General features: G+C 44.3%; 1 protein-coding gene across 1 annotated transcript in view; it reads left to right on the top strand.

The window, feature by feature from the left end:
• Window positions 1-1,559: 1,559 nt before the first annotated feature.
• The window catches only part of LOC142295380 (uncharacterized), a 65,553-nt gene continuing 52,381 nt past the window's right edge, over window positions 1,560-14,731 (top strand). Inside the window, exons 1-3 of the mRNA XM_075338486.1 lie at window positions 1,560-1,630; window positions 5,004-5,078; window positions 5,257-5,304. Of these exons, the coding sequence (XP_075194601.1) occupies window positions 1,626-1,630; window positions 5,004-5,078; window positions 5,257-5,304 (128 nt within the window). The 5' untranslated portion in view covers window positions 1,560-1,625. The remainder of the gene's footprint in view (window positions 1,631-5,003; window positions 5,079-5,256; window positions 5,305-14,731) is intronic.

Below are 14,731 nucleotides of genomic sequence, written 5' to 3'. Positions count from 1 at the left end.
TTTTTATCAGAATACAATATGCAGACCTAAAGTAGAAGAATTCAATCTTATGAATTAGCTATAATCTGAAGTTTAGGTAATAACAAATCTCCATAAGGTAATTCCATTAATATTGGAATACTGCAGTTACCATATGCGTTAATAGATATATTTCTGGATATATTTTTGATACCATAATTTTAAAGATGGCAATAATGAAATATTTAATACATCTAATTTTGATACAAATAATTGTTGAAATATGTGGTTTTTGGATAGAACTGCAGATTTGCACTTGGAAAATATTGTGTATATATATAGTTATAAAGTTTATAATAATATTTTCATAATAAAGATTTAAGATTAATAATTGCCTTACATAAAATCAGCAAAACTGCAGCTCTATACATTAATTATATTATTCTATATATGAATGATTTTTATTTCTGTTTATATTAATATATTTTTTAATTTTTTAATATAGTTCACTCCTTGTGTGTTTTCTATTAGGATTGTGCATAAGGCTGCTCTGAGCTGTCAAGTTTTGAAACACCGCACACATGATTGTGATTGACATGGGTGTGAGCGTGGTTTTTAGGAAACCAACATCCAGGACCTCATTTGAACATGACTAAGACTATGTGTCGAAACGCGTAGTTCGATGGGGTATTAGATTGATAAAATCCCCCTGCACACCGATATATTTTTAATGGAAATGTACCAAATAAACGTTGGATTTTATTTCACAGCTTGAGGACTGCGCTGGACTTCTCTTCTTTTTCTCTGGACAATAACGGTATAAAGTCCGGGCTCAGTCACGTTCCTTTCTCTACCAGGTGCTGTCAGTATTTATCACTGGCCCTTATAGTCTATGGAGCTGGTAACATGTCAGCTTTGGGGCGACTTGCGGACCAATATCACCCATTGACTGACTACTGGGAAAAACTGGGGAAACTTCCATCAGAGTTTTTTGTATACAATAGAAACAGATAATATGCCGATGGTAAAAATGGACGGACGGACCATTAAGAAGATGACAATCGGATGCGGCATACTAATGATATTAGATGAGAAAGAAAATGTGTGAATATTGAATAATAAGTCATAGAACGAATCTGAGCGACGTTTATTAAAAGCTTCAGGAAATCTAATTCTAAACTGTTTGTTTTTCATCTGCAGGCGTCAACCGCAGGTAAGAGTCTATATTGTCTCACTTGTAAAGCGCCATGGAATAAATGGCGCTATAATAATAAATAATAATAATAAATAATAATAATATTGTCAGTATGTAACCTGCCTGATATAACGCTCGGCCATCTCCACCAGTCCCATAGTTACTGTACAGAGGGGTGGAGCGCATACGTGTACTCCGCTCCATCCTATAGAGGCATCTCAGAGCTGGAGGGTCCAGTGGACAGATTCCCAGCAATCAGTAGAGCACTCCCTATGCTGTGGAGAGGGGAGAACTACTATGGGACGGCTCTTTTAATAGTTTAAATCAATTACTAGAGTTACAAAAAGTTATAGAATAACCCTTGCTTAACATGTACAGTGATATATTTTCTATGTATTATAGGCTGTACACTGATATTGTACAGGAAAAAATATTGGTGGAGACATGCAACAAAATAATTAAAAACATCAAAATGCTGTAAGTAAAGAAATGTAATGATCTAATATGTGCAAATATGTTATTGGGTACCAGTCATGTATCATATTTTACAGTACACAGATGCCATAGTAGTCTTTATGGGATACAAATAGTACAATTATTTAAATTGTTAAAAAGGTACCAGGAGGAAACCCACATGGACCAATATTGTAATATGGCTTTTTTTTTTTTAGAAAGAAAGGACATATAATTGCTATAGGAATATGTACCGTATATGCCGGCGTATAAGACGACTGGGCGTATAAGACGACCCCCAACTTCTGCCCTAAAAATATAGAATTTGGGATATACTCACTGTATAAGACTACCCCGCTCCCAAATGAAAAAAAGTCTGCTTTGATTGCAACATGTTAATTTTAATTCAAATGCATATGACATGCAGGTACTGTATATAGCATGACATCTTGTGATACATACGGTATTCAGTATGCTTCAGTATGCTAAGAGCAGGGGGCCGCACTGTGTGAGGAGGTGTTTTTTTTACTGTCCAGTATAACCAATAGGATTAGTGCAGGGGCGGGGGAGTCACCGGGCCAAGAAACCAGCATGTAAGCTCTTCATTAATGTCCCTGCATGGATGCGAGGGGAATCTGGCGTTACTGCACTAATCCTATTGGTTATACTGGACAGTGAAAAAAAAAACACCTCCTCACACAGTGCGGCCCCCTGCTATATATCCCCTATATATCCGCTGTATATGCTGTATGATATACCAGTACGGGGCCGGGCTGTGTATCGCGTTTCCATAACGACGAGGCAGGAACTTCCCTGCTAGAGCGCTGACGTCAAGGCAGAGCTGCTTGCCTCTGATTGGCCAGCGCTCTGCCATTCAGCAGCAGTGACAGGAAGTTCCTCCCTCGTCGCTATGGAGGCAGAATCCAAGCGTGAAACGGAGTGGAGCGGCGCACTACAGCACCCAGGTGTATATCCGGCGTATAAGACGACCCCGCACTGTAGCCATTATTTTAAGGGGGTAAAAAGTCGTCTTATACGCCAGTATATACTATGCAGATTTTACCTGACAGTTTTCCCACCGAACAGGACTGAGCAGCCTGCAGTGTTTTAGAATACATGAAGGCTGCATAACACAAAATGCAAAATAACTACAATATTGATATTTTTTGCTACCAGTTTTTATCTATTATAAATTTTAAAAAGGAAAATATGCAAAGAGAAGCTGGGTCATGTTGTCTATTTCTGCCTCTTAGGCTGGTTTCACACTACGTTTATTTAACATCCGTCCATAACGTTTTTTTAGCGGAAAAGCGGATCCAGTGCAAATGCGTTTTCATTTCAATGCATTTGCAATGGACTCGCGTTAACATCCGTTCACCTGCGTTTGCGTGCGTTATAGTGAGGATCCAGCGACTTGCAGTTTTTTAACATGTTTCAAAAACGCTACTTGTAGCGTTTTTGAGCTGCGTCCAAATACTGCAAATTGCTGGATCCTGACTAAACAGCACGCAAACGCAGGTGAACGCTGGCATGCTGATAGACAGGATCCTGCTTTTGTACTGAGCATGCCCAGAAAGTACTGAGCATGCCCAGAACCAGTCTCGCGTGATCTGTCTCTCTCTCCTCTTCCCTCCCTCACCCTCTCTATCTCTATCTCTGTTTTTCCCCCTTCCTCCCCTCCCTCTCTCTCCCACCTGAGAGCTGCGGACACTCGTAACCAAAGTAAATATCGCGTAACCACTTCTCTTAGTTACCCGATGTTTACGTTGGTTACGTGTGCAGGCAGCCCTGCTCCTAGCAGCTGCAGACACTCGTAACCAAGATAAATATCGGGTATCCAAGGCCGATGTTTACCTTGGTTACCAGCGTCTGCAGCTGTCAGAAGCCTCCTCCCAGTCTAGTTCCCCTCACTCCCGATCACATGACTCCAATGCCCGCCCCTAAACATCCAGTGACAGGATCCTGCAAAATAACAGATGCGTTTGCATACGTTATTTGCTGTAAAAGCAGGATCCGTATTTCTGCTAAAATAACGTTAAGGACGGATGTTAAATAAACGTAGTGTGAAACCAGCTTAATCTAGGTTTCTATTTATCCCCATACAGGAAGTGCGCCCTCTTTTGGTAGCTGATGGCACACAGTTTTAGCATGTAAAGGGAAACACTATGTTTGTTACCGCATCTAAAACAGTGATTCCAGAGATGTGTCACTTATTGTGCTGCTTAGTGCAGTTTTAATAAAATCACTATTTTATCAGCTGCAGATCTATCAGTTCTCAGAATGTTGAGTTCTGTATACCTCCATCCACACCACTGATTAACAGCTTTCTGTGTATAAGCAAAAGACTGTGAAACAGGGGTGGGTGCAGAGTTACACAAAACTAAAGAAGATGGAGGACTGCATGGCAGCAGGTTTACTAGTCTTTCAGTGATAATTTCCTTATGATAAAACAGTGATTTTTATCAAAGCTACAGCGAGCAGCCCACGAAGTGACATGTTATTGTAAGCAAGGTTTCCATCTCTACACTATGCTGCTATCAGAATAGGTGGCAAAAACCTGGTGAGAAATTCTCCTTAAAGTGAAACTGTCACCAAGTTTTGAGTTAAACTCGTCTGTACACCACTGATTAGCAGCTTTCTGCATACTGTGCATTAACAGAAAGCTGCTAATCAGTGTTCGGGTTAGGTTATATAGAGCAGGAGGACTACATGGCAAGAGACAACTAGTCCTCTAGTGATAAGCTCCTGCTGATAAAACAGTGGGAAGTACCGCAATCAGCCCAGAAAGGCTATGTGCGCACGCTGCCTTTTTTTCTGACCACAAAGATGCAGCATTTATGCCACAAAAAATGCACAAAAACGCACCCACAGGAAGAAATCCATAAAAAATGCATGTGTTTTTGTGAGGTTTTTTTGTGCTTTTTGTTTTATGTGTTTTTGTCCAATACATTCAATGGGTGAAGAACGCAAAAAGAATTGACATGCTGCATCTTTGTGGTCACCACAAAGACATAGCCAAAAAAAGCTGCAAATCTCATAGCCTTTGCTATTGAAGGAAATTCATGCACTTTTAAGACAAACTGCACCCAAAAATGTGCAAAAACGCGGCAAAAATGAGAGTGCGCAAATAGCCTAAGTGATACATCCCTGTATTCAGGGTCTCTGACCCTATATCATGCTGTTTCCATATTAAATAGCAAAAAGTGGCTGATAGATCCCCTTTAACAGTGGCATATAGTAAAATGTAAACATTTTGGCATAGAAAGTACCTAGGATGGGGGAAGAAGGGGAGAAGCAATTTAGCCAAATTTGTTATGGTCACTAATGCGGATGAACATCATAATAATTACTGATATTTATAGATTTAAATATGAGATTTATTTTCCATGTACTATAGAAAGAAGGACATACAAAATTTGGAACGTCATATCCAAGAGGAAAAGAAGAAAATAAAGGATATACACCTGACTCTGTAAGTACTGAGATATTGAGCTAATAAAGGCATAATGTCTGTCTCCTGACTTTGCTGCTCTTACATTAGGTGTCAATAACCCGGTGACGGATTCTCTGTAATCAGATGTATGGATTGTAATATAGTGTGCAATGAATCATGACACGAGATCTCATGTATTTACTGTTTTCTATTACAGAACTGAAATCAAATGGATGAGACTGCCCAACTGGTGCACAGACATCGAGTACGTATATTATATCCGTGCCTATAGATTATATGTAGATGACGATACAAGTGCACAATGGGCAGGACAATTTCAGCCTAGTGCTCGTATCTACACACTATTCCCCACCAACATATTGTTACCCCTCTATAAATCACTTGTAAGGCCACATCTAGAATATAGGATCCTGTTTTGGGCTCCACATTTTATTAAGGACATTCAGAAGTTAGAGTCAGTTCAAAGGCGGGCAACTAGACCACTACAAGGAATGGAAGGCCTCCCATATGACGACAGGTTGAAAAAGTTAGATATGTTTAGCTTAGAAAAAAGACGTCTCCGAGGAGATCTCATTTATATGTAGAAATACATGTGTGGTCAATATAAAGGACTGGCACATGACTTATTTCTTCCAAAGACAATACTAAGGACCAGGGGGCACTCACTGCGAGTGGAAGAAAAGCGATTCCGGCAGCTAAATAGGAAAGGGTTCTTTACAGTTAGAGCAGCCAGAATGTGAATTGCCCTACCACAAGAGGAAGTAATGGCAGATACTATAACAGCTTTTAAAAAAAGGATGGATGATTTGCTCAGTACACAAAACATTGTTGGTTATAAGTAGAGATGAGCGAACCAGCCGCGGTTCGGCTCGAGCTCGGTTCGCCGAACCGAGGTCTTGTTCGAGTTCGGTGCGGCGAACCGGTTCGGCAAACCACTCGAACCAATAGGAAACAATGGGAGGCAATCACAAACACATAAAAACGCATTATAAATGTACACATACAATTAATAAACATTGCCGTAACACTTACCGGTGCCCGCGATGCGTTCTGCACTCTGTCTCCTGTCGCTATTCCTTCCGATGATCGCTGCGTCCTCCCGATAACCAGCACTGACAGGACCTTCCGTGACGTCGTCAAAATAGCCATGTGACCAGTCACGTGGCTATTATCTCATTGGCTACAGACTGGTCACATGGCTTTGACGTCATGACCTGTGCTAGGTCCTGTCATTGCACTCTCCGGTACACGGTGCACGTTTGTGTATCGCCGTGTACCGGCGACATGCTCTAGCACACGGTCGACTCCCCGTTCTGCTTCAACGTTCCGTTAGGGACCGGCTGACACAGCCGGTCATTAACGGAGATCACCGTTGCCATAGCAATGCAGTTAGCGGTGACGTCACCGCTAACCGCGGCTCCGGGAATCACATGATCGGAGCACCGTTGCTATGGTAATGCGTCTGTCAGCGTTACCGCTGTTACCGCTAACAGCCAGCAGCACTGATCACTCACGGAGTGAAGGCTGCACGGGAAGCAGCGTCTTCCCCCATGCAGCAGTGATGGAGCAGAGCTGCATGTATTGAACGAGAAAGACAAAAGACCATGGATCGTGGAGGGCTGACAGTGAGTAATAAACATGGAGGCTCTAATGTGTCTGTGCATTTATTTCTATTAAAGTATTTTTTCTCTCTGTGGTGTCTTTTTTTAACCGTTTATTGGAGATTCTTAATGGCCGGGTCAAACGTGCCTGACATTAAGAATCTCTGACTTAATACTAGCTAGTAAAACAAAGCCAGTATTAACTCATTATTACCCAGCAAAGCCACCATCACCAGGGCTGTTTGAAGAGTTGGATACAGCGCCAGATGATGGCGCTTCTATGAAAGCGCCATTTTCTTGGGCGGATGCGGACTGCCATTCGCAGCAGAGGCGCCCACAAACCTCGGGCTAACCTGTGCTGCGGATTCCAATCCCCAGCTGCTTATTTGTACCTGGCTGGACACAAAAATGGGGCGAAGCCCACGTCATTTGTTTTTTAATTATTTCATGAAATAAGTGAAATAATTAAAAAAAACGGGCTTCCCTATATTTTTGGTTCCCAGCCGGGTACAAATAGGCAACTGGGGGTTGGGGGCAGCCGTACGTGCCTGCTGTACCTGGCTAGCATACAAAAATGTAGCAAAGCCCACGTCATTTTTTTGGTGGGCAAAAAACTCCTGCATACAGTCCTGGATGGAGTATACTGAGCTTTGTAGTTCTGCAGCTGCTGTCTGCTCTCCTGCATACACTAGTGAATGGAGCATGCTGAGCCTTGTCATTCTGCAGCTGCTGTCTGCTCTCCTCCATACAGAGAGACAGCAGCTGCAGAACTACAAGGCTCAGCATACTCCATCCAGGACTGTATGCAGGAGTTTTTTGCCCCCTGAAAAAATTATGTGGGCTTCGCCATATTTTTGTATGCTAGCCAGGTACAGCAGGCAGCTACGGGCTGCCCCCAACCCCCAGCTGCCTATTTGTACCCGGCTGGGAACCAAAAATAAAGGGAAGCCCTTTTTTTTATTATTTCATGAATTTCATGAAATAATTAGAAAACAAACGATGTAGGCTTTGCCATATTTTTGTGTCCAGCCAGGTACAACTAGGCAGCTGGGGATTGGAATCCGCAGCACAGGTTGGCCTGAGCTTTCTGGGCCCCTCTGCTGCGAATTGCAGTCTGCAGCCGCCTCAGAAAATGGCACTTTCAAAGAAGCGCCAATACAGCGCTAGATGATGGCGCTTCTATGAGAGCGCCATTTTCTGGGGCGGCTGCGGACTGCAATTCACAGCAGAGGGGCCCAGAAAGCTCGGGCTAACCTGTGCTGTGGATCCAATCCCCAGCTGCCTAGTTGTACCCGGCTAGACACAAAAATGGGGCGAAGCCTACATCGTTTGTTTTTTTTTTAATTATTTCATGAAATTCATTAAATAATTAAAAAAAGGGCTTCCCTATATTTTTAGTTCCCAGCCGGGTACAAATAGGCAGCTGGGGGTTGGGGGCAGCCGTACCTGCCTGCTGTACCTGGCTAGCATACAAAAATATGGCGAAGCTCACGTCATTTTTTTGTAGTTTTTTGGCAAAAAAAATAAAAAATGCTTCCCTGGATTTTCCATTGCCAGTGAAGGTAACACCAAGCAGTGGGGGTTAGCAGCCAGTAGTTGCTTGGATTACCCTTAGCTAGCAATACAAAAAATGCAGCAGGAGCCCATATATATTTTTTTAATTATTTATTTAAATAGCTAAAAACAAAATGGGCTTCCCTGTATTTTGATTGCTGGACATCACAGTGCTGTAAAAATAAATCTTTAAAAAAATGACTTAGCACTCCACGGTATTTTTGATTCTCAGCGCAGATAAAGCAGACAGCTACGGGTTGCCACCCCCATCTGCATGGCGTTACCTTGGCTGGCAATCAAAATACAGGGAAGCCCATTCATTTTTTTTATTTAAAAAAATAGTTAAAAAAAAAATGACGTTGGGTCCCCCCATTTTTGATAGCCAGCTAGGGTAAAGCAGACGGCTGTATCCTGAAAAGGCAGCTTTACCGTGCTTCGGGATCCAATGTGGAGTTCACCCCAGGCTCTTTTTTATAATTATTTTATAAATATTAATAATTACAAAAAAAAAGTAGGGTCCCCCCCAAATTGGATCACCAGCCAAGGTAAAGCGGACAGCTGTGGTCTGGTATTCTCAGGGTGGGAAGGGCCATAGTTATTGGCCCTTCACAGCCTAAAAATAGCAGACCGCATGCGCCCCAGAAGTGCATGCACTAGATGTGCCACTCCTGGCGCTTCACCCCAGCTCATCCAGTGCCCTGGTGCAGTGGCAAACAGGGTAATAAATGGGGTTGACACTAGCTGTAAGGTCACCTGACATCAAGCCCAGCAGTTTGTAATGTCAGATACCCGACAATTTATTATTTAACTTAAGGTCACTCCTCAAACTCCTTTAAAGTGCCAAAACACCACTTATATAATATTTATACACAGAGACAACCGTGGCATAAATTTTGAATAAAAATAATCTTTATTATAATCATATTAAAATTGATACAGCAAGTGAGTCCTCAAAAGGGTTAGCTGGACTGCTGGAGTAGGTCAATAACAGTAGTTGTGGATAGTTTACATCACAAACTGCATACAAAATGGTCACAATTACTAACTAATAAGAGTGTAATACAGTAGTTTGTACATAAACTCATACTATACTTTCCTATTAATATTATTTGGTGGTCATGTACCCCAACTAACAGTTATTAATTGCGATCACAGTTTTAAATATCATATATCCATGGTCATTGTGGTGTAACCAAAGCTTCGCCCATGCGGTAAGGAGCAGTAAGTAGTCAAAGCGGCATTGTCATAACTTGTAAATTGTCCCCAGCTACAGCAATACTACCAATATATCACAATAGGTCCAAACAACCACTTGTCCCGTGTTAGTTAAGCTGCTGGAATTAGGTCAACAGCGGTAGCCTGTGGACAATCCACACCATGTATTTCATGCAGAAAGATCAATTCTGAAACATAACTATCAAGGATGTAATACAGTAGATTGTACATAAACTCATACTGTAATTCCGGACGTTCCCTGAAGAAGAGGTGAAACGCGCGTAGGGACTGGTGTTTGCCTGGACTTGCTGTGATGTGGTCAGTAGTGTTTATTTACTATATCTGTGGATAGATTACAGGCTATGGTCATGTCGTTTTGACTATTTTTGTCCTTAGCCACATGGGCGAGGCTTTGGTTATACTGTAATCACTGTATGGTCTTGATACATAAAACTGTGATTGCAACTGGTAACTGTGAGCTTGAGTATATCATCATCGAACAGTATCAATAGGAAATTACAGTATGAGTTTATGTACAATCTACTGTATTACATCCTTGATAGTTATGTTTCAGAATTGATCTTTCTGCATGAAATACATGGTGTGGATTGTCCACAGGCTACCGCTGTTGACCTAATTCCAGCAGCTTAACTAACACGGGACAAGTGGTTGTTTGGACCTATTGTGATATATTGGTAGTATTGCTGTAGCTGGGGACAATTTACAAGTTATGGCAATGCCGCTTTGACTACTTACTGCTCCTTACCGCATGGGCGAAGCTTTGGTTACACCACAATGACCATGGATATATGATATTTAAAACTGTGATCGCAATTAATAACTGTTAGTTGGGGTACATGACCACCAAATAATATTAATAGGAAAGTATAGTATGAGTTTATGTACAAACTACTGTATTACACTCTTATTAGTTAGTAATTGTGACCATTTTGTATGCAGTTTGTGATGTAAACTATCCACAACTACTGTTATTGACCTACTCCAGCAGTCCAGCTAACCCTTTTGAGGACTCACTTGCTGTATCAATTTTAATATGATTATAATAAAGATTATTTTTATTCAAAATTTATGCCACGGTTGTCTCTATGTATAAACCCGACAATTTATTGTAAGGAAAAAAAATAAAGGGGTCCCAGGATGACTCTGGACCGTCTAGAATATGGGGAGACACGCTCAGGGAACGTATCCCCCATTTTCTAGGAGTGCAGACCCTCCATGTGAGGAGCGTGGGTGCAATGAATCTGCACCCACTCTCCTCGGGTCCACAGCAGCAGAGTCCATGTCGTAACTGTTGCTACCAAAGCTGCAATGCCCTGCTCATGAGGTAAGGGCATGCCTAATCAGGAGAACTATTCTACATTTCCAAATATTGGTATTTTCTGATATTATTGCTATTCCACCTACTATATATTGGGGATAGGATCTTGGAGATGGAATACCCCTTTAAGTCCAGTTATCCAGCTGAATGAATTCTAAACAACAGAGCTCGCTATTTAGACATGTTTTCTTGAGGCGTAAAATGGACTCTCATATTTGGTAGTCGTTCAGCAGGGCAACTATAAAAGCAAATACCGCCATTTGGAAATGTAGTATATAGCTCTCCTGATCAACTATGTTCCTTACCTCATGAGCAGGGCATTGCAGTAGCTTACAGATGCATGGTTACCACCACTCACTGTGTCTGAACACAGGAACTTGAGCTGACATGCGGCATGCGGCAGCGTCTATTGTGAAGGAGAGGGCCGCAGGGGATCAACGCTGCACAGGTACCGTGGGACTCCGGGGAACACCGGTGGGGTTATAGGGGGTGACCTGGCAGGGCCTGGGGAGAAGTTTTCTGTCGCATGTGTCATGGCACATGCGACAGAAATCAGAGGAGTAGGGTGAATGCGGCCGGCGAGCTGCTGTGCGCGCGGCCATCTTGGATTTTCCGGAAGGGGGTCATGGGGGGGCACTTTGGCGACACCGGGGGACCGGGGAGGAAATTTATCTCCCATCTGACATGTTTGTTCATGCCAGATGGGAGATAAAATAATTTTTTACCGGCGCTATCATTTACTGTAACGTGATCACCGGTATACGGTGTATACCGGTGATCACGTGAGCGGGGACCGGACAAACCAGCCTGAATCATGATCTCCAGGGTCTCAGCTACCCCTGAAACCCCGGAGATTTTCTGACGCTGGGGGGCGCTATTCACTTATTTCTGCCTGCTGTTTATAAACGGCAGATTAGAATAAGGCTACATTCACACGACCGATCCGTTTTTGCGGTTTGCAAAAAACGGTCTGTTTTTTTCACGGGTGCATCCGTGCGGCATCCGTTTCCGTTCCGTAGACGGTCCGTATGTCATCTGTTTGTCACCCGTGTGCCTTCCGTTTTTTTTGTGTACTGCAAAAAAACTGAAGGAGGGTAAATGCATAAATTTACCCAGGATCCATAGCTTCATCCTACATGAGGCAGTCACATGTTCAGTCTAGTGCCATTTTCTACTGCTTTTCACAGCGTAGAGTGCTCCGGTGATTTTCTTGTGCTGGTACACTTCATATCAGTCTTTTCTGTCATTATAATGGCAGAAAGACACATAATGTCCCACTCTCCTGCATTTTGTAATTTTGCACCCTCTGGTGCCTTTCATGTGGCACTAAGGGGTGCTTAGCCTTGTATTTACCAAAATAAATAAATACATTTTAAAAAAAATGACGTGGGATTCCCCCTATTTTTGTAGCCAGCTAGGGTAAAGGAGATGGCTGCAGCCTGCAGACCACAGCTGGCAGCTTCACCTTGGCTGGTAATCCAAAACAGAGGGTACCCCACGCTGTTATTTTAAATTAAATAATTAAAAAAAAAAACACGTAGGGGTCCCCCCAAAATTGGACCATTAGCCAAGGTAAAGCAGACCGCTGGGGTCTGATATTCTCAGACTAGGGAGGTCCATGGTTATTGGACTCTCCCCAGCCTAAAAATAGCAGGCCGCAGCCGCCCCAGAAGTGGCGCATCCATTAGATGAGCCAATCCTGGTGCTTCGCCCAGCTCATCCCGTGCCCTGGTGCGGTGTCAAACGGGGTAATATATGGGGTTAATACCAGATGTGTAATGTCACCTGGCATCAAGCCCTGGGGTTTGTGAGGTCAGGCATCTATCAGATACCCAACATCACCAACCCAGTCAGTAATAAAAAAAAAATAGACGACAAACACATTTTTATTTGAAAAAACACTGCCCAACACATTTCCTCTTTCACCAATTTATTAGAAAGAAAAACATATCCAGGTCTGCTGTAATCCAAGGTATTCCCAGGACAATCCACACTGTCCCAGTCAATGAAGAGCAGGATGTTCCCCATTGGCTGGGAGAGCAATGCAGTGACCTGAGCTAACATCAATGGGTCAGCCCAGGTCACTGCAGGGCATGACAAGTACTGCTGTCAGGAGCAGGTACATTACCTGCTGTGACGATCTCCTTCACTGCTGACAGCAGACCTGTCACTGAGTTCAATCACCTTCACAGCCAAGTATCGCGAGCGGCCCGTGACGTCACCGCTAGTGACAGTCTCGGGCCGCAGTGACAGATGTGAAACGGCAGCCATGGAGGACAGTGTCAGCGCTGAGGTCGGGAGGGCAGGACTTCATCACCGCAGGTAAACCGAGCGGGATAATGTGTGCGGGTGCGAGGTGGGCGGAGCCTAGCGAGGTAATGTGTGCGGGTGCGAGGTGGGTGGAGCCTAGTGGGGTAATGTGTGTGGGTGCGAGGTGGGCGGAGCCTAGCGAAGTAATGTGTGCGGGTGCGAGGTGGCGGAGCCTAGCGGGGTAATGTGTGCGGGTGTGAGGTAGGCGGAGCCTAGCGAGGTAATGTGTGCAGGTGCGAGGTGGGCGGAGCCTAGCGTGGCTATGTGTGCGGTGCAAGGTGGGCGGAGCCTAGCGAGGTAATGTGTGCGGGTGTGAGGTGGGCGGAGCCTAGCGGGGCCATGTGTGCGGGCAGCGGAGTGCGAAGTGGGTGGAGCCTAGCGGGGCCATGTGGCGCTGAGGACGTCAGTGCCGGGGACTGCATGGCTGGGGACAGGTGAGTGTGAGTGTGTGTGTGTGTGTGTGTGTGTACATGTACATGCCGCGTGCAGGAGGGGGCGGAGCCTAGCGGGGAAGTGTCGGCTCCCTGCACGTAACCAGGGTAAATATCGGGTTACAAACCAAAGCGCTTTGCTTGGATACCCGATGTTTATCTTGGTTACCAGCTTACCGCAGCCTGCCAGCGATGGCTCCCTGCACACTGTAGCTGTAAAAAGCCCTGCCTTTGCTGATAGAACCGTTCTCGAACGTAACTCGAACTGTCGAGCTTTTAGCAAAAAGCTTGAGTTCTAGTTCGATCTAGAACATCGCCCAAAATCACTCGAATCGCGAACTGGAGAACCGCGAACCACGAACCGCGCTCAACTCTAGTTATAAGTGACAAACTGTATAATTGGCGGAGGAAGGTTGAACTAGATGGACATAGGTCTTTTTTCAACATATGTAACTATGTATTCTACACTGTTGGGAAAATCTAAGATTTTTGTTTACAGTATTTTCCCAGTTCAGAAAGTGATGGATTTTCTGTAGGATAATTATCTATAATATAATGCTGAACATGTGTGTGTGTGTGTGTGTGTGTGTGTGTGTGTGTGTCTGTATGTATGTGTGTGTGACGCCCTGAACTAGCCAGGTAGTCACAGACAGGCCCTTGCACAAACACCAGTCCCCTAATAAGATAACAGCAGCCAACCTAAAATCCCGAGTCACCCCTCTCAGGTTCTGACGTACACCAGGCGGTTGGCCACGCCCACCGAGGAGTTCGGATGGCCTGAGGCGGGAAAGCAGTTGAGTAGCGTTCAGTGGAGTGGAGTGGAGTTGAGAGGGGAGAGTGAAAGGGAAAGGAAGGAGAGGAGTAGGGAGAGAGAGAGGAGAAGAGAACGCCTGTCAGGGGTCCGGGTCGTAGCCCAGACACCCTGTGTGGCCAGGAGGCAGACGGTGGTGGCCGCCGGCAGGACCTGGGATTACAGCCGGTGGAACCGTAGGGACCGGAGACGAGCGGTGGCCCGCCGGTACCGAACCGGGAACCGATTGGAAACCAGAGCACCAGGAGGGTTACTCAGACCCAGTACGAGGCCCAGAAGCCACTGGACCGAGTCGAATCAACTGATTGAGGACTGGACTTGAGGTCCCTTGCCATCCAAGGCCTGACTGAAGACAACAGCCCACCCAACACGGATAGAAAGCCACCGCCAAGGCATAGAGATCCAGAGGA

Source organism: Anomaloglossus baeobatrachus, chromosome 3 (genome assembly GCF_048569485.1).
Source record: "Anomaloglossus baeobatrachus isolate aAnoBae1 chromosome 3, aAnoBae1.hap1, whole genome shotgun sequence".
NCBI classification, from domain to species: domain Eukaryota; kingdom Metazoa; phylum Chordata; class Amphibia; order Anura; family Aromobatidae; genus Anomaloglossus; species Anomaloglossus baeobatrachus.
Note: the sequence above shows the minus strand (reverse complement) of the source record. Positions and strands in the feature narration are given on the sequence as shown.